This window comes from Platalea leucorodia (genome assembly GCF_965183815.1).
Source record: "Platalea leucorodia genome assembly, chromosome: Z".
Lineage (NCBI taxonomy): Eukaryota > Metazoa > Chordata > Aves > Pelecaniformes > Threskiornithidae > Platalea > Platalea leucorodia.
Window position 1 is genome coordinate 4,693,344 of NC_138858.1, and position 20,792 is coordinate 4,714,135.

At 42.4% G+C, this 20,792-nt stretch overlaps 1 protein-coding gene across 1 annotated transcript in view; it reads left to right on the forward strand.

Annotated features, from left to right (window-relative positions):
- Positions 1-20,792, forward strand: part of LOXHD1 (lipoxygenase homology PLAT domains 1) — a gene marked incomplete at both ends in the record, with an annotated part of 150,708 nt that overhangs the window by 69,322 nt on the left and 60,594 nt on the right. Inside the window, 10 exons of the mRNA XM_082335370.1 lie at positions 714-874; positions 5,575-5,869; positions 6,412-6,566; positions 7,861-7,994; positions 8,911-9,059; positions 10,365-10,469; positions 11,196-11,324; positions 12,067-12,231; positions 16,221-16,402; positions 19,303-19,419. Of these exons, the coding sequence (XP_082191496.1) occupies positions 714-874; positions 5,575-5,869; positions 6,412-6,566; positions 7,861-7,994; positions 8,911-9,059; positions 10,365-10,469; positions 11,196-11,324; positions 12,067-12,231; positions 16,221-16,402; positions 19,303-19,419 (1,592 nt within the window). The remainder of the gene's footprint in view (positions 1-713; positions 875-5,574; positions 5,870-6,411; positions 6,567-7,860; positions 7,995-8,910; positions 9,060-10,364; positions 10,470-11,195; positions 11,325-12,066; positions 12,232-16,220; positions 16,403-19,302; positions 19,420-20,792) is intronic.

Sequence of the window (20,792 nt, forward strand, 5' to 3'; positions counted from 1 at the left end):
TATTCTGCTGTTTTTTGGTTGGGTTTTTTTTGTTTGTTTTTTGTTTTTTTTTTTTTCTCCTAAAACAGTTGGAAAAACATTACTAAGTTTTCCATCTTAATTTCCTGAGATCATATGCAAAATTTACATCCTGGGCAGTGCAACGCAACACAAGGTGCTCTGCTTCTTCATTGCAATATCAATGAGTTCTGCTTTTTTTACATTTACCTGCCCCAGTCCTGCACAAGCGCATGTCCCGTCCTGCTTGTATTACCCCATTGCCTGGAAGAGAAAGGCTGTTTGATAAATAGGGACCAAATCCCTACTGTCTATTTGACTTTTATCAGTAGATTTGTTTTCTTTTAAGGCTATGGTTAAAATTTGCCTTGGGATCCTGAGAAAAGATGTGGTTTTCCTCTGCTCTGTGCAACTCCCTGCCTTGTATTATATTAAGATGATCCTTTAACCACTCTATAGTTAATACTGAAATGAAATTCCTGTTTAAGGCTCTGTTTTGCACCCCTCTGACACTGGCATTATACTTGTAAAAGGGAAAACTATCAGGTTAGTCCTCAGTGAAGAGTTACATTATCTCACAATTGGTTTGGATAAGAGCAAATGGTCGGCTACATGGTCATTTGTTAAGACAAGGTAATTTAATTTTGAACCTGAGCCCTCGGGAATGTTGTTATCTGAGCTTCTCTGCTGATTTAATTGCTTTATTTTTGGACTAGTGATAAACTACGAGGTGTCTGTAGTTACCGGAGATGTGCGGGCCGCAGGCACCAATGCCAAAGTCTTCATGCAGATTTATGGCGAGACTGGCAAAACTGAATTGATCACCTTAGAAAACAGATCGAACAACTTTGAACGGGGAGCCACAGATATCTTCAAGGTATGATGAAGGCAGCTGTTGCTGCTTTTATGAGGGGAAAGAAATGACCAGTCAAAACTGAGACATCAACAGACTAATTCACCCAGTCATAGCAAATGATTGACTTTTTAACAAAATTGCCAGGTCTGTTTGTATCTGCTGTCCTCTATCCACATTTTTGGGAGATTTTGTGTTTCTCTTGGGAGGATTTGTGTTTCGTTGAGCAACTTTCATTTTCTGAGGGACTGATAGCAAAGGTGTCATGGAAGAACATGGTCTAATAGCAGCATTTGTTTATCTTTACTTTCAAAAGGAGGTAGTCATGTTAGATCTCAAAAGACCTCAAACTTATATTTTGGGCCTGACCACGTTATTGTCTCTTTTCTTTATCTAGTTGGGGAAAAAGAAACCCCATACAGAATATAAGGAATCCTAGCTTTGCCTGTGGTCACACGCGTCTTTTGCCACTGGTACATGTTGTCAGTCCAACCCTGCAGAAGTTTCCGGCTGTAATTTCTGTGAACGTGTGAGTCTCCCATGGATTTTACTGCCTGTAGCACTAGCCCAGTGAGCACTGCACAGTCACGGTGCTCAAGGTGTACAGCACACTCCTTCAGCTATCAGTCTGGCAGGCATTTAGGTTTACATTGCAGAGTCCACACCTCTTTCTGAGGAGCCCAACAGTAAGCAGAGTCTGGAGGGATAAAAAGCCTCAGGCATAACTCAGGTGTGTGAGCCAAGACCTGGCTAATCCAGCAAGAGGTCCTGGGCTGACAAGGCTGAGCAGCGGGTGTGCACTGCAGTGTGGTCGGGCATCCTCTTCTGAGTGGAACCTGGCTACGTTGGACCGCCGTCCTTTTCTGGCTTGCTTTCTTGGGTTTTCTGTCCAGAGAAACCAAGGCCTGGGGGGAAAGGAACGGTCTTAGTTCTTGCCCTGATGTGAGGTTAGAGCAAGGACAGGATGTCCTGTCAGGGCATGTCAGAGCCACATCCTTCTGTATTGAAGTAACCTCAGGAGACACCAACATCTGGATAGTAAAGCACAGAATCCAGCTGGAAGCAGGATTTAAGGCACATCTGTCATATGTGCTCACAGCACAAGGATCAGCAGAATGATGCCTAAGTCTCCTTGTGAATTTGCAGTCCCACAGAGGTGGGATACATCTCATCACAGTTAAGCACCCTCTTGGAGCTAGTTGTGGAAGCTCCCCTGAATCATCAAGACTGGGGTATCCTTCCTGTTGTCACTGGCCAAATGGAGATGCCTTTATCCACAGCTTTACCACAGTTTTGTAATGTGTATTTTTGAGATCAGTTCACCTCCTCCTGCCTCAGTTTCTTGCTTTACATAATGGAGGTAGTGATGCTTATCCATTTTTAATGAGATCTTTGGGATTTAAGATGACTAGCACCTTATTAACGCTTGCTTTTTTAAGACTCTATAATTTTAATATTAGGTTTCTCTGCTTTTAATGGAAATAAGCTTTCCAAAATTTATGAGTAAAAGCTATTAGCCAATATCAGATTTATAATAAAGCCATATGTACAGTGTTCTGTTTACGTAGCCATGTTTATATCCTCTCTCAGATATTTATTGCCAGACTTTAAAGTTCTGCCCATTTTCTGTAATTTTTTTTTATAAGCAAACAAGGCAGAAACTCTGAAGCATTAATAGACAGATCCTCTATCTCTTTCATGATATGAATATTTACAGAAAGATAAGGGCAAGAATAAGATTCTGTGAGCTACATGCTAATAGGAAATGCCAGCAGTTATAGACAGGGCATGCATGATTACAGCAAATGTAAGGGTAAAGCAGTGTAAAGACACATTCTTTATGCTGGGACAGCTGGATCAGTTTTAGTTTTCTGATAAGCATCTTGTGTGCAATTGATTTTGTTTTAAACTACTGTAGAAAAAATGCTTGTAGACTGAAACTTTATATGCCAATTTACCAGTTTTCAGCCTGAAGCAAATGTTTGCAGGTTTTATAACATAAACACTGCCTAACAGCATAAGTAATCATCAGAAACAAGTCATTGGTTGTTGAAGGATTGCATGGAGTAAAACCTTCTATCCAACTTCATTAGGTAGTAATCCAGACAAATAATCTAAACCAACAAGGTTTTGTATCTGCTGTATTGACTAGAGAGATGGAAATCTTCTTACTGATACAGCCTTCTGCCACTGATGCATTGTAATCACTAATGATTGTATCCTCTCTGCTTACCAGCAAAGTGAGAAGGTACTCTTCTAATTTTTCAGATGAAAAGTAAGGAAAAGGGCAGTCCAAGCCCATGGTCAATGTCAGAGATCAGGTTATCTGAGTCCAAGTTTGCTGCCTTTTCGCTATACCATTATTGCTTCTTGCTTGGTTCATGTCTTATGTTAAGTATTAAATGTATTTTACTATTCATTTAGAATCATAGAATCATAGAATCGTTTAGTTTGGAAAAGACCTTTAAGATCATCAGGTGCAACTGTTAACCTATCACAGCCAAGCCCACCACTAAACCATGCCCTGAAGCACCACATCTACCCGCCTTTTAAATACCTCCAGGGATGGAGACTCAACCCCTGCCCTGGGCAGCCTGGGCCAGGGCCTGACTGCCCTTTCAGGGAAGAAATTTTTCCTGATAATGTCCAATCTAAACCCGCCCTGGCACAACTTGAGGGCACTTCCTCTCATCCCATTGCTTGTTACTGGGCAGAAGAGACCGACCCCCCCGGCTCCAGCCTCCTTTCAGGCCGTTGCAGAGAGCGATGAGGGCTCCCCTCAGCCTCCTCTTCTCCAGGCTGAGCCCCCCCAGCTCCCCCAGCCGCTCCTCCCCAGCCTTGTGCTCCAGCCCCTGCCCCAGCCTCGCTGCCCTGCTCTGGCCACGCTCCAGCCCCTCCATGGCCGCCTTGGGGTGCGGGGCCCAGCGCTGAGCATAGCATTCAAGGGGCGGCCTCACCAGTGCCCAGTGCAGGGGCACCATCACCTCCCTGCTCCTGCTGGCCACACTGTTCCTGATACAAGCCAGGGTGCCATTGGCCCTCTTGGCCACCTGGGCACACTGCTGGCTCATGTTCAGGCGACTGTCAACCAACACCCCCAGGTCCTTTCCTGCCAGGCAGCTCTCCAGCCACTCCTCCCCACGCCTGTAGCGTTGCCTGGGGTTGCTGTGCCCCAAGTGCAAGACTCGGACCTGAGTCTTGTTGAATCTCATACAGTTGGCCCTGGCCCATCGACCCAGCCTGGCCAGGGCCCTCTGTAGGGCCTCCCTACCCTCCAGCAGATCAACACTTCCACCCAATTTGGTGTTGTCTGCAACCTTACTGAAGGTGCACTCAATCCCTTCATCCAGTTCATCAGTAAAGATATTGAACAGGACCAGCCCCAGTACTGAGCCCTGAGGAACACCACTTGTGACTGGCTGCCAACTGGATTTAACTCCATTCACCACAACTCTTTGGTCCTGGCCATCCAGCCGGTTTTTTACCCAGCGAAGTGTACGCCCGTCCAAGCCACAAGCAGCCAGTTTCTCCAGGAGAACGCTGTGGGAAACAGTGTCAGAGGCTTTACTAAAGTCTAGGTAGACAACATCCACAGCCTTCCCCTCATCTACTAAGCAGGTCACCTTGTCATAGAAGGAGACCAGGTTAGTCAAGCAGGACCTGCCTTTCATAAACCCATGCTGGCTGAGCCTGATCCCCTGGTTGTCCCGTACATGCTGCATGATGGCATTCAGGATGATCTGCTCCATGACCTTGCCTGGCACTGAGGTCAGGCTGACAGGCCTGTAGTTCCCTGGATCCTCCTTTCAGCAGTTCCTGTAGATGGGCATCACATTTGCTAATTTCCAGTCAACTGGGACCTCCCCAGTTAGCCAGGACTGCTGATAGATGATGGAGAGTGGTTTAGTGAGCACCTCTGCCAGCTCCCTCACTACCCTTGGATTGATCCCATCTGTCCCCATAGACTTGTGTGTGTCTAAGTGGTGTAGCAGGTCACTGACCATTTCCCCTTGGATTATGGGGGCTTCATTCTGCTCCCTGTCTCTGTCTTCCAGCTCAGGGGGCTGGGTACCCTGAGAACAACTGGTCTTACTGTTAAAGACTGAGACAAAGAAGGCATTAAGTACTTCAGCCTTTTCCTAACCCTTTGTCACTATGCTTGCTCCTGAATCCAATAAAGGATGGAGATTGTCCTTAGCCCTCCTTTTGTTGCTAAAGTATTTATAGAAACATTTTTTATGCCTTTTTCAGCAGTAGCCAGATGAAATTCTAGTTGGGCTTTGACCCTTCTAATTTTCTCCCTGCATAACCTCATGACATCCTTGTAGTCCTCCCCATTTAAAAAAGAACTCAGGCACTGAGAATCTGATAACTTAATATGATATTTTGGCATATTCACCTTTAATGCCAACATAGAGACAATACTGGTGAGGAGTGCAATGGAGAAGTAGGGAGCCCAGTAAATATGAATTCAGCTCCTATCCTCACCATGGTTGTTCTGAATGTCTTCAGCTCAGTTTGTTCAGATGAGAGCGGGTGATGGGAATTATAAAAGAATAAAACAGGAAGGAAAAAATAAAGGTAAACTTCCATAAAAAAATTGATCTTTTCCTTGCTTAGATGGTTTTGGGTGATAGAGGCGATGCTCCTCATTTTTAAGAATGCACTTTATGAAGCTGAGATGTCTTGTATCCTCCTGGGTGCTGACTTTCCCTCTGTGGCAGAGAGAGGCTGCAGATGTTGGCAAGATTTATAAGATTCGGATAGGCCATGATGGGAAAGGCATTGGGGATGGCTGGTTCTTGGAAAGTGTGGTGCTGAAGCGACTTGCAACAAAGAAGGAGTCTGATAAAAAGAAGAAGAAAAAGAAGAAGTCTGATGAGGAGGAAGAGGTGGAGACCAACATGGAAGAAGTAATGGATGTCTATACGTTTGTGGCACACCGCTGGTTGGCTAAAGATGAAGGAGATAAGGAGCTTGTGGTGGAGCTGGTGCCTGATGGAGAGTCTGCCCTGGAGGGTAAGTATCAGAGGGAATGCGCACGTGTGTATGTGCATACAGCAGTTGCATGAAGGATGATAACCACACTGTGGAGCTTTGCAGGACCATTTATGGCCCCCAGCCATCCCATTGCCCCAGGCCTGCAGTGTAAGTTACACTGTGAGTTGGTTGATCAGCTCTGGGGAGGAAGAGGACAGTGGTTAGACTCAGGCAGAGGATGGAGGAGACAGCCTGAAATGGGAGTATCCTAATGGATTGCTATAGGATTCTCCAAGGCTTGTCTGGGGAACTTGGGTCACAAGTTCCACAAGTTACCACTGTGGCTAGGAGTTTAGCAAGCTTTAGCTATTTATTTGGTTAATGAGAAGGCCTAGAGAAAGATGGAGCCTCTCATGTTTTAAGACACAGGCAAACATTTTAAGAAACTCCAGACAAAACCTTTCTTAAAGCTGACTGTGCCAGCATTTTTGGGCTACCCACTTTCATGGTGAGCCACAGATATGATGAAATACGGCTATTTCTGGGCTCTTCCTGATCTCCCTTTGCAATTTTATTTGCAGAGAATACTTACGAAGTCCATGTTCTCACTGGGAACGTGTGGGGGGCTGGGACGGATGCTAATGTCTTCTTGAGCATCTATGGCATAGAAAGAGGAGACACGGGTGAGCGCCAGCTGAAAAGGTCGAATAACCTCAACAAGTTTGAAAAGGGCCAGGTAATACATGAACTCAACTCACTCAAGCAAGAAGGAGGCTGGCAGAGCTCTCTCAGTTACACTGGCCATTGATTACAGTCTCTTCTCTGAAAGGCTTGGCTTCTTCTTTCAGCTTAAAGCTCGGATGTGTTTTATTTCTTAAATATATTATTTAAAGCAAAATGCCTCAAAACATTTTCCAGGGAAAATTCGTTTGAATAATAAGCTGAACACCAATTCTACATTGGAGCCACCTTTTGCATCTGCTTCCTGCAAGCATTCTGGTGATAATGTTTCCTGCCAGGAATACTTGAAAACCACAGACTTTAAATCGATGTTGGAGAGCATTTGTGAGGCAGTTCAAATATGTCAGTATTTAGATTGCAAATACACTTAGAATCTAAATGTTCTACTCCACCAGTCAGGGAATAAAAGCAATATCACATGATGTGCTATAACTACATTATAATCTAATGCAATTAAACAACATCTCTTGTAGATTGAATATTTGCCATAAAAACGTTTATGAACAATTAACAAGCTACTATTATAGCCAAGAATTTTTCAAGGAATAATTTTGAATAATGAAAAATTACAGAAACAATAAGCAGCTGTGGAAAACTTGAGATCAGAAAAAAGAGCCCAAGGTTGTTAAATAAGCTGTTAGCTGTGATTTATGAGTTTGGCACCAGTGAAACTGCAACCTGCACATGGTTCTTCATTCAGTGGGAAGAGCTCCAAACTGCAAATGTAACGTTCTCTGCCCTTGGGAGTAGAAACCCAAAGTCTACCAACAAGTTAATCACATTAAGATGTTTAAAGTATTATGATAACAAGGACCATCCTGTCAGACTAATACAGCTAATAAATGAACGTCATGGTTGTAGAAAATGACAAGAGGGAAAAAAGTCTGTGGTTTGAAACAAAGCACATGGAAGTGCACAAGAGAGTTCCCATGGAGTCAATACGTTTGTGTCCAGTTCCAGATTCAATCTGGAGGAAAATGCTAAGCCTGAAAGGAATAAGATTTAGGCGAGATGAGTTAAACCTAGAGGAAGCTGAAATGGGGATGAGGTAAAGAAAGGAGTGAAGGGTTGTGCACCTCCATGGCTGATACTGCCTTGTAGGAGCCCAGCATGAGTGTAATGCAGAGCTCACAGATCTGTAGTTATTTTAGTATATCTAACGTAAAAATACAAGGGAGACTTACAAATACCTTTTGTTTTCATGGGAAAAAAATTACTCTGGCCCAGTTACTGCCTCTCTTTCCCCCTTTCTGGGAAACACAGTCATTTATCTCTTGCCTCCTGTGCAGGTGGATGTGTTCACCATCAAAGCCATTGACCTGGGTGAGCTGAAGAAGCTGCGGATCCGCCATGATAACTCTGGTGCTAGCCCAAGCTGGTTCCTGGAGAGGGTAGAGATTGTTGACCTCAAGGAGAGCACCACGTGAGCAGCCTGTTGCACCCTTTTCATACAGTCAGAAAAGGTTGCACATTCTCAGGAGACTGCAGAACTGTGGGAAGGCAGAGGAGATGCAGAAGGGCATCATAGTACCTCCTCACCAACTCACAGGGAGCAGGCATCCTTTGGAAGCCTTGTGATGATGGTGTTGTTATATTGAGCGTGGGGCCATTCTGGGGTACCCCTGTGTGGCGTTTTGCTGTCCCAGCATCTCTGCGGTTTGGAAACCAGCAGTGTTTGGAAGGAAACCTCAGCTTTTATCTGTTTCTCCTGGGAGGGACTCTCCCTCCTGAAGAGGTCCCCTTGCAGAGCCTGCACTCGTGTGTTTCCTGTCAAGGCTCTACTCTGGAAGTCCCTAAACTCACATTTCGTTTGTCTTTTGTACCTAATGCAAATATCTGGGCCAAAAGCAAGTCCTGATCTAAGCAAACTCCCATGATTTTCACAGACAGTTGGATGAGCAAAGCCTAAGCTGTTAGAAACCTGAAATACAGGCTTGCCTTTGAGCCAGAGCATGTTTGAAGTCACATGTTTAGAAGTTGCACAATGTTCTGGTGGGTGGGACTGCTCATAAAGACCTCAAGATGGGTTCACTATTCATGAACATGAAATGCCTGGGAGACTGTAGGTTCCCTCAAGTTATTCAACTTTTTATGGGAGTGAAAACTACAAGGAATCAATCATATGGGTCTGACAGATCAGAAACAGTCCTTTTTAGTAAGTGCTCACTAACCTATTTATGGATTTAGTTCCTACAAACAGAGCTCAAGGATGAAAACAGATGTATTGTTCAGCTTTGAGTAATCTTGTTTTTCTAAGTAGCCTCTGATCTGTGCTTGTTTATGTTATTAAAGCCTGTGAAGTCCTGTGTAAGTGCTGGGTGCTGCTGTCATTCTTGTAGGTATTATTTTCCATGCCAGCGGTGGTTAGCAGTTGAGGAAGATGACGGTCAGATTGTCAGGGAGCTGGTCCCAGTGGATGAAGCATTTGTAAAGAAAGATTCGGAAAATGATGGCCAGTCTCTTGCAACGCTGGGCCTGGAACAGAAAGGTTTATGTTAGCCTTGTATTTCTTCCAGTGTGGGGTTGAAAAGGAACCAAATTATTAGCGCTGCTGAGGGCATTAACAGTTAGCGTTCATTAGGCTATGAGTAATTCTGCCCCGATCATGAAGGTTTCAGGTGTGAATGAAGTGTGAAGTGCATGTCAGCCAGCAAGGAGTGGACATTCCTCTTTTTTTGGGTGATTTAATAATCTTGTAAGATTGGACCCAAAGTGAGAAATCTAGGAAGATGGATAACATTTCAGTCATCATGTCTCAACTGAAATGCACATTCATTGCTAATATCTAAGGCATAAATCCCAGCCATTTCACATCATGCACTGGAATGGTTAAACATTTCAACACGAAACTGAGTAGAGAGCAAACATGACCAGAGAAAGGGAAGGGACCTAAATTTGTCTCACTTTCCATCTTGCTGCTTCTGTCTGTCTTCCCCTGAAATAACTTTGTCTCTCTTGTGCATAGTTTGGCACAGTAACCACAGAGCAATGACACACTCCTGGGTCTGACACTGAAAGGTGCCGAGTGCCCCACACTTCCATTGGCTTCACCGCCAGTGAAAGGTCTTAAACTGCCCCCTCAGATGCTTTTGAATACATGAATAGTTTCTACAAATTGTATAGCTGACAAATCTCCACAAATTGGATAGCTCTTTGGTTCAGGAGGACCTTCTGGCTGAGCAGCATCTTGGAAATGTGTCCAACGATGGAAGAAACATGCCAGTTTAGAAATCTTGAACATGTTTTTGCAGCGCAGTGAAGATTATATTAGACTTTTCCACAATTTTTATGAGTTTGTTGTGCTTGCTAGATGATGGTGCAACAGAAACTTCCCTAATGATACTATTGTGAAGGGTGCGTTCATGCATATGAACCGTATATGTCAACATGCACATACTTTCTGGTATGTGTTATATGCACATGTATTGTTTGTTACTATTAGAATAAAGGTGGGGGGTGGGGGTGGTTTTTTTTTAAATGAAATAGCATTATAGGCAGAGGCAGATTCGAAGAGCCTTATGGATTCCCAGGAAGCAAATGGGAAGGCTTGAGCACATTTCTTATCTGTAGATATGCAGACAATGCACTGAATGACTGGAGCAGTAGAAGACTCTGCAACCAGACAGCCCAGTTTACCCCAGGAGCTATCACAGCATACAACAGGAATTAGAGATTACAACATGGCTATAATTGGTCAAAATAAAACCCAAACCAAACACACATGTGCAATGAAAAGTAGAGTTAATTCCTGCTCAGACTTCACACTCTTAAATTAAGATATTTTGTCTGACAGCTAAATCAACAACATACACTGTGAAAGTGAAAACTGGGGACAAGAAGAATGCTGGGACAGATGCCAACATCTTCATCACTCTTTATGGAAGTAAAGACGATACAGGTATGGCTTCACGTGATGGAACAGGATAACGCCTCACTGATGGATACCTGAAAAGACAGGTCATGGTTTCCTTTTGGTTCCTCAATACCCATTCCTCACTCCTTTTTAGCACAACTTCATGTTATCACTGTCTTCGCCCTCATCGTGATAGCTGGGAGCATACCACCAGCTGCTGTAAATCACTGTCGAACTTTGCGATGCTGATTTGCACCAGCTGCTATCTAAAGGCTTTAATTTCAATTATAGAAACAGCACAGTTGACTGGGACTACATTACTGAGTAGTGAATGCGGTGAATGATCTGCTTTCCTCAGCAATGAATCAGCATGATCTTGAAATCCAGCTCTCCTCTGCCTCTTTGAGTGGCCCAGAAGTATTTAATCAGCTGACGAGCAAATCCTCTTGGAAGCAGCCGAGCTGTGTGTGCAGTGACTTGGATGCCTGTGGGAGTGACAGGGAACTGATGGGTCGCACCCCTTTCTTTAGCTGTGAACCCAGCACAACAGCATTGTCCCTGTGGCACTGCCAGAGGATCACTCAAGAAAGGAATTATATCTATTTTGGGTGTTGATACAGATTTGGGTTCAGAGGGAGGGAGGGACAAAGCTCAGATCTTGAGATGAAAAGCCATTTTTTACATTTTAGCCATTTCCCCTGTTACACTGTTGACATTCCCAGAGGATTTGTTTCACATGCTGAACAATGTCCTTTTGCATCACCACAACAGGGACAGTCAGCCTAAAGGCCTCAAAGATTAACAAGAACAAATTTGAGCGTGGGAAGGTAGATGAATTTACAGTGGAATCTGTGGACATTGGAGACCTGAAAAAAATCAAGATAGGCCATGACAATAAAGGTAAGATAATCTGCTTTGTAATGTAGTATTTCTAGCGCATTAGGCACATTGCTGTATAAAATAACCTGCCTCCAAGACCCCAAACGTAATTTACCTTTTAGTGACAGATCCTTGCTGTCACTTTGGCTGTTGCTGCTACTATCTTTGCTCCTAATACCACTCCCATAGCTGTGACAATAAGAGTACAGTGGAGGCAACTTGCAGGTACCTTTACAACCTCTCTCTCTGTAAGAGGCTCTTTAGCTTTGCAGCCACATCTTTAGAAAGATTTCTCATATATCACAAAACCTGGTAGTTTTGCTTGTTCTACAGACTTGTCTCATTTCTTTCATCAATATTTTTGTTGTTTTCATCATGAAGTCCTAGCTGCTTCTTAGACAGAGATGTGTCGCTACTTAAAACCAGGGAAGCAGTGGAATGACACATGGATTCCTTCTTCATAGGGCACCAAAGGACATGTTTGTTGATAACTCCTTTGTCTTATTACAAAGGCAGATTAATCCAAGCAATGGAGTAATTAGCACCTCCACATGCACATCTTTAACCTGACACATAAAGAAATGTAAAGCACATTACCCCAAACCTGGACAATTGCTTGCAATGATCTTTATGGTATCTATTCTATTTTTCCATTGGCAAAAGAGAGGAAGACTTATTTCTCAGAGGTCTGGAATGTAATAATTCATTTGCTGTTGTCTGTAAAGGCTTTGTAGGTTTTTCACTGTTATCTCTCCAACCACAGGTAATTCAACTGGCTGGTTTCTGGAATGGGTGGAGATTGATGCCCCGTCACTGGGACAGTGCCTCAAGTTCCCTTGTGGCCGTTGGCTGGATAAATCGGAGGATGATGGAGCCATTGAGAGAATTATCTTCCCTGCAGAACTGCAGACAACAGAATATATCCCATGTGAGCAGAATGCCATTTCCCCAGGATACACCCGTCATTACAGAAGATAAAATCTCACGAGCTCATGCAGTTTTATAGGCTTGGCCTTTCCCTTGAATTGGCTTTGAAAAATTTATAAATACGTCACATGCCAACTATTCCAATTACTACAACAAGGTTCCTCTGGGTGCTCTAGACTAACATTTCCTGTATTTCCCAAACCAGAGAGTCATTAGAAGCCATGTGGCTGTGTATGATTGTCTTTTTGCTCCCTCTTGCCCTTTCATCTCCAAGTCCTCAACCCATTCTAAGCTGTCTTCCTTATCTCCAGTTTACCTTTGATCTCGTTCCATTCTAATATTGCTGTTCCTATTGTCAAAGCAGACACTTTAGTCTTGCTTTCAAGCCTTGGTTTCCCCCAGTGCCTTTGGCATTGCACACCCCTCTCTTGCTGAAAGACCCTCTTCCAGAGTTTCTTCAGTGTAGTGCTTTTCTGATAGCGTTGCAGCAGTCTGCCTCTTTTAATGTTCTCCAGTTTTTCCACTTCATTCCCCTCTAAATTAATGGTTGGGGTAAACCCAGTGTCTTTTGGGAACTCCTTCTGAGTACTAAGCTTATAATTTTAAAGTCTGCTATGGCACCTCAGACTCTTCTATTCAGGCAACTTCTTTTCCTGTCTCCAGAACACTGAGAATCAGATAACATGGCTTTCTTGAAACAAATGACTGGAAACATTATTTTGCTTATTTCATAGCCCTCTCTTTCCCTTTTCACTTGTGCATCCTTGACTGTGTGCAGGGAACTCACAGCCCTGGGACTGTATTTGATTTGTCCCTCCCTGATCTGCTTCATTTCAAGTTGTTGACAAATATTTCCTGGCCCACCTTCAGGGGACTATCAAAATTGCATTTTCCCTTCATTAAGTTGGATGCCACAATGATGAGGGTTAAGGTCTGGAACCTGAGAGCTGATTTCCACCCCATGCCCTGCCAAGTGCTTCCTAGGTCACTCTGGACAAGTGATAAGTTGTTCCCACCAAAGATGTCTCCTATCTCATTGCATCCCTCATTTTATGCATTGATAGTATCAGAAGCCTTACCTCCTGCAGTTCCTTATTTAGACATCAAAAGTTAGAGCTGCCCAATCTCTCTTTTTCTGCCTCAGTCTCCTTCTTCATAAGTAGTTGTGAGAATAACCACACAGAAGACTATCAGCTGCTTTGGCTCCTTCTTTTTTCTGTCAGCACTGTGGTTCGTATTAAAGGTCTCTTTCACACTCGCTGGCCTACCCTCCAATGTCAAGGTCCTCAGATCCTGCAGTTTGTAAGCTAAAATCATCTTTCTTCTCTGAGGATCTGGCAACATCATCTCTTTGTGCCTTCCCCATGCTTTGACCAAGCTATTTTTTATTTCTCATGTCTTGCTTTCTTTACCTAAACTGTCTGGAGCAGAGGATTGGATACTCTTTGGTCCCTTCCTCACTTTTGTCAGTCAACTGGAAGACATAACAGTCTTTATGTTTGAAAAAAATAAATTTGTAGTAGATATAGTGAATACGTTCGTAGGAGCAAATATAGCCCAGAGATCTTGTATGTGCTTCTCATCAGGCTATTTCCATTTTATCCCACTTGATATATATTTTGATGCAGATGTTGACTATATAATTTATTAATGTCCCTGCATATTACAATGATGTAAGAGTTTCTGGCATACCATACATTTGAGTACATAGGTCATGTAAACCTGATTTTTGTCAGACGTCCACATTCAGCCTTTGAAAATAGTCAGGGCTCTCTGGCAAAAAGGTTGCACCAGACTCAGTGTCTGCTTAGGCTGTTTCACCATTTAAACCATTCCCCCTGTGCTATTTACTGCATTCTGGTTTCCTGACTATTAACCTGGGGGTTTCAGTTTGCCAGAGGTATCTAAAATGGTTTGATGTGTTTTATGATGACTCGTGCCAGAGTTGTTTCACACCAAACAAACGATGAAAACATGTCATCGGCAGTCCAATTAAACTCATGCCTGTGAGGATACAGCTTTAAAAGTGCCATGTAAATGAAATGGGAGTCTGACAGCTGAAAGTTGTACTGCTAGTGACCTTGTTACAGTGCTGCTTTGCTGATTCAGTTCTAAGCTGACGTTAATATTCAAGCAACAAGAGCAAGTGCCACGGACTTCAGCAGAGAAGATCATTTTTAATTCATAATGCGTAGCATGTGATTTTTGGTCTCCAGGATTTTTTTTTTTCCCCTCTTACATATTGGAGAAGCTATTCCAGTTTACCTGCAGCACAGCAGAGCAGATTTCTTTCAGTTGGACAGAAAGAGTATTAAGTACCTCCAGGCTGACTCTCTGTAGAAGAAAACTTCTTCATCTCTGTTCTCCTGAGAGACATATTTAGAAAGCCTGGGTTTTAATGAATGATTAGTCTCTGATACGCATAATCAGAGTTGCTCCAAACGTAACAGATATGGTGCCAGAAACTTTCTCTCTACCCTAACAGAGATGCTGAATCTGAAATATAGCACAAAGTACTGTAGTGTAAATAGCAAAGACGACTGAAGTTGATGCAGTGTAGGAGGATGCAGATGACAAGCAGCTGAGAAGATTGTAGTGAGGGATGGGAAGGTGGAACAGTGGAAGCTGGGTAGGTGGTGTACAGGAGAGGGATGGCCGGGGGTGGATCCTGGTGATAGCGCTGGGTGTCAAAGGCTGTCCTTATGGACAGCGACATAGACTACAAGGATTGTGTCTGCTTGCGGCAGAAGTCCTTGCAGCTAATCAGTGGTGCCCAAGTCTTACCTGGCATTTTTCATCTATAGATTTCAGAAATTATTTAAAAGAGATAGGGACAGGATTCAGTTTTCCAGATGGCACACCTGAATTCACATGTCATCATGACAGTGGAGTGTCTGATTTCCTGTTATCATCAATAGATGTGTGGCTGTTCACAGACAGTGATTTGCAGAATGATTTGGCTGACTCTGAGGAATATGCCTGCATTTGCTTGTCTGACTCTCCAAACTCCACTGACTTTAGTGATTGATTACATCTGGAGACGGACACACCTATTTGATGTGCAGACATCTGAATATAGGTCTCTTAGTCTGTGAGCTAAACACCGTCTCAACTTGGAAACTGAGATGGGAAGTGACTTGACTAAGGATATTCAGCAAATTTGTAGCAGAGCCAGGAACAGAGCCTCAGTCTTATTCCTGGGTCAGTCTTATTCCTGAGCAAGTCCAAGTCATGCTCCAGCAGGACTCAGGACTGAGAAGCTGTGAAGATAGAAAAGAACAAAAGGAGGCATCAGATTTTGGGGTTATGAGGCATTCTGGAGAAACCAAGGGAACAGAATAAGGATGTATTTAGGGGGTTGATCCTTACTGTTCTGCATTCACCATTGATCTGGTAGTAATTTAACATGTTGGCCTTGGTGTTAAGGAGAAGGTGGTACTAAGAGAAAACTAGATCACAGTAGACAGCAGAGGGTTTTATTTCTTTTCCTTATGATTTATTTTTGTCGCTTGTTTAGTGATAAACATAATAGGAAATTTTTTATCAATAATGCTATCTTGAATATTTATATACTGCTTCCAGTTGGCTTAATGTCATCCGTCTGCCTAGTTGCTCAAAAATTAGTGAATTCATGTTTTGCGTTAAGACATGAGCTGTTGAAATAAATCCTGTTTCAATAACTTTAGATGGCAGGTATAAATATACTGAGTGCTTTCTGATCATGTGATTAACCCCAAAATCTCAGTAAATGAACATGCATCAAGGTCAATTGGCCTTACAGGGTTAAAGGAAATTCCTCTGGATTCTTATAGTACTGACCAGCTTGATAACTAAATGACCACAAGTGTGTGATTCCTGTCCTGTCCTCTTTAACGGTTGAGTTTTCTAATCCAGATTTTGTCTCATTAAAATGTTCTTAGGAGCATTGATGTACTGCTTACTAACTTGGTTTGTTGGTTTGTTTTAATTTTCTGCCATTTCCTAAAACAGTTGTCCCTTATGAGATCACGGTCTACACCAGCGACATCTTTGGAGCTGGCACGGATGCAGATGTTTTCATTGTTCTCTATGGAAGCGACGGGATCTGCACTCAGCAGAAATCCCTGTGCCTCAACAAGAGAGAGCAAAGGATGTATTTTGAAAGGAACTCGGTGAATCAGTTCATTGTGGAGGTAAGATCAAAGATGCTCACTCTCATCTTAGGTTGCCCTAAGGGGACTAAGAAGAGAAAACAGAGTGAAGTGGGAACTTTTGCTCTTTTAGGGAAAGCTATTCAGTTCTTTTACTCAAAGAATGTGGGTTCAAAACTCTGTTCTGCAATAGACTTACTGTGTACTGGATCAAGTATTTTCTCACTGACCTCCAGTTAGCAGCAACTCAAAGGTATCAACACACAATGTCCCTGTGGCCTAATGCCATGTTAAACCTTGTAAAGGCTGGTGCAATTTTATCATGGAGCTGAGATGTACCAATATGTGGATGCAGAGGCTTGCCGTTCCAGGTAAAGTTGAGAGCCACTTTGGAAAGTCTTTACATCTTCCATTTCCTAGACCACAGTTGGTAAAGGAAGGGTATCAGTCTCCATGCATGCTGGATCTAATATGTGTACCCCTCCTTATCACTATTATTTGCTTGAATATGTGCTTTCTTTTTCAATTTGCAATACTTTGAAAGGTAACAGGAAACAAATGCTTGCAGTATCACTGAAACTAGCTGCCTTGTGTTTAAGGTCCCTATGCATCCTTTCATGTTCCTGTTTCAGCAGATTATGTTGAAGGATGCTCACTACTTATGTAGCACTTCATTTGGGGTGGATGGTCAATTCATTTTTTCTAACTCTATGCTAACCTAAGCATCATGCTCTGTTTCTGTGTATCCTCGGACAGAGAGATTGTTATTTTGCTGCAGACACCATAATTTTTGAATACCTGAGGCTAACTTTTTGAAAGATCTTATAGAATATTTCCTGAAGTGTTTGCACAACCGTATGCAGACACTAAACCAGTGCACATAAATGAGTGAGCTCATTTATATCTGCAGTATTCAGCAATTCCTATTCATAATACATTATTATTGCTGAGAATCTTTGAGAGGCAAAAATATAGGCAGTCCTTCTCTGGCCTATCCTTTTGGTACTGCTTCATGTCCTCACCTTCCCTCCCTGGCTGCAACACCAACACTGACTTTGTAGAGGACTGCACAACCTCTCTGTTTTGACTTTGGTTTGGTTTTGTAAAATAATTGAAGGCAAATCTTAAACCAAACTCTTTAACAAGTTAAAATGCTTCCAGCCCACATTGTTGTTATAGGGCATGAGTCATAAAAAAAATCCCCAGTGTGATTCCTTAAAAAGAAAGAATAAGACTTATTTTGGTGGAGTTTCCACACAGTTTTTCATAATAAAGGTTGCATTAATCCATAGGTATAAATCTTAAACTGAGTGTTATTTTTATTTCTTTATTCCATAAGATTTATTTTACGGTTGGTAGAATCTGAAACATGAGTACTTTTCTTAGATGAAGTGAGTGAAAATACAGTTTGTTCTCCAGATTTATGACATCATATTAACCTGTCCCCAAACTTCATTCTTCTCCAGTTCCTCTTGCTGCAGGAGATGAGCATGAAGCAAAATACATTCTTCTTTCACCTACTTGTGTAGAGCCATAATTTGGAGTTCAACAGACCTTAAAAACAATTTGGGGATCTCAGGAAACACAAACTGAGAATTGCCCATTTGTTTTAGTGTTTTTTACTGCCCCTACCATTTTGTATTTTGCAAAAGAGGCAGAAAAGATTAGAGACTGGTCTCAGCTATGCTCCTAAATGATGATTTGCTGGAGATGCATACAGCACAGTAAAGACCACTTCTTCTTTAACATGAATCTTTACTGGTCAAGCATCACTTTATTGCTATGTATTGATTAAAAGCCTCATTGAAAGTTGAATATTTGGACAGAACAAAGGAGGAAGAAAATAATTTTCCTCTAGTGTATACTTGTGTGCATTCATGAGTTTTAGAAATGAATTCTTTTGCAATTGATGCTTATGCTGTCTAAAGTCAGGGCAGGGTTGGTGAAGTCAAATCCAGTTTGTTCAGGGTGTGAACTGCTTGAGTAGTGCTGTCAGTCTTATTGAGCCGAGGAGTCTACTAAAACTACTGATGTCTTTTCTTCAGTATGGGGCAATTCTGTCAGCTGGGAAGAGAAGAAAGGAGTAGTCTCCAGTGGTGCAAACTGAGATGTTCAGTTTTCTCATGTTTCCAAGAAAAAAAAGACTCCAAGTCCCTATGGACAGAAAGACAGCTCAGTGTGCTTCTATGTGCAAAGGACGTTTGCAGTCAGTCTTGTTTTTTTAAAAGCCAACTATACAAAAGCTTGCACTGAAATAACCAAAAGCTACTACTTAGGAGCAAATATTTTTCCTGTACAAGCCTTTGGAAGGAAGGTGACTTAAAAGTAATGAACTAGTAAAAAATTACTCAAGTAATACGGTGAGGCATAAAAAAAAAACAGTAGCCACTTCATAAGATAGTGATCCTGTTGACTTGCTCAGAATGGCATTGGGATTCTGTGGCAGAACAGGAGAGAGAGAATATAAAATGCCAGGCTGTTAATATTGTATTTTGACCTCAAAGCTATTCTTCCAGTGTTATAAGAGTACACATAAGTGTTTAAAAAGAAAGGGATATAAAAAGAATAATTTAAGATGCAGCAGCATTGCCATTTCTAAAAAATTACCTTCATTCCCACTCATACAGAGAAACCTGAGATGCAGGATTGCTGCTGTGCAGCCAAACCTGTCTCATACAGTGAATAATTTGTGTAGTGCAAGATTCTCTCCATTTTTGGAACAGAAGTTCAAGGAAAGCCTTTATCTAAAATGCAAATTAGGGCATAATTGTCATCAACACTAATATTTGCTCCCCTGGGACTTCATACGGACTGGAAAAATACAAAATAAGCTAAAGAAGTAGTGTCTCAAAGTCACCTGTTGTTCATGCCATAACCTTTCTCTTTTTTGTGTTTTTTTTTGTTGTTGTTGTTGTTTTGTTTTTGTTTTGTTTTTTCTGTAGCTGGAGGATGTTGGTGACATTATTGAAAAGATTCGCATAGGACACAAGGGTGGAGGACTGAACTCCGGATGGCATTTGGACCGTGTGACTATTCGGAGACTGTTGCCAAATGGAAAGGTAGGCTGTGAACCCCAGCACTCTGCAATATGTTTCCATTAGCAGCCTCTTCTATTTCCCAAAGTGCATCTTCTGTATACAAAGCATGATTAACAGTGAAAAATGACTCCCTAAAGAACAATGCACGCTAATGAACTTGCTAGAGCTTGAGGATCTGGGAACAACAAACATGTATTACCATGTTTTATTCTTCAAATGTTGATTATGAGACTCTGCAATCATTGCTTTTTAAAAAATGCTGTTCTCATTGTAACTTTTGACTAGAACAGAGTTATTTCCTCGTGGCAGTGGATGGGAGCAAAGCAGTGATGTTGCTCCTCAACCCTTTGTAGGTCTTCACTACTCTTTATCTTTTGTGTGAAGGAGCGATATGCCTGCTGGGTTTGGAGGCAACATTATCATGATTTGCTTGCTGGACTGAGAGGGGAGATTCCTGAGTTTGTACCCATTGCTGTGCAAATACAGCTATTGAATTACAGGGCTGGGCAGACATCCCTGAGCTGTACTGCACCACTGTCATAGAGCGCCCAAGGCTAACTTACTTAGATAATGGTGGTTTTGGGTGACATGAGAGGCCAAAGCTTCGTATTTTCATGTGTAGTTTTGTTTTGAACAGTCACAGTGAAGGAAGTGGGAAGTTGGTGTACCATTTTAAAATAAAAAGTATTGTTGCTAAACATGGACAAAAAATAATTTCATCGGTCCCTTAATTCTGGAAGAATAAATGCAAGGAGCCAGTACAATTAAAACAAGCAAAAGGCCTGTCAGTGCAAATCCCTGAATCACTCATATAAAAAATACCAAGTAAAGTCCTAGGACTTTTGGTTGCTCATGTCAACAGGATTAAGGCAGTGCAGCCGGATTGGTCATCTTGATCTTGTCCACATAAGAAACTGTACCTCAGCCCTGCTTTCAGATGCTGGGTGTAGGAACAGGAATGAATCTGACTTCAGGGAAGTTCAGAAGAAAATCACCTCTTCAGGACCAGTTCAGGATTGGAGAAGTAGCTGTGTTTGGGAATACCTGGGCTCTCTCCTCTGTCTTGTCGTTTCTCCCCTTACTCCGAAGGGATGTCAGCTTTCATCTCCATCTCAATGCTCAGGTCTGCCCCCTCCTGAAGTGACTTCTAATATCAAGTGTTGGTGTAAACGTGGCTTGCTCAGTCATGGTGAACCTACTTATCTTGTTTCCTCCTTCAAAATTTCCAGGATATGTTTTACTCTCTTTGCCTCAGGATCAACTCAAAGATCTGCCTTGAACCTACCTCATCATGCTCAAGCCTGTATCCTCCTGTACAAGCTTCTTCACAAGCCAATACCCTTTCGTTATTTCTCATGATCACCTTTTTGCCAGTTTGTTATTATCGGACCCTC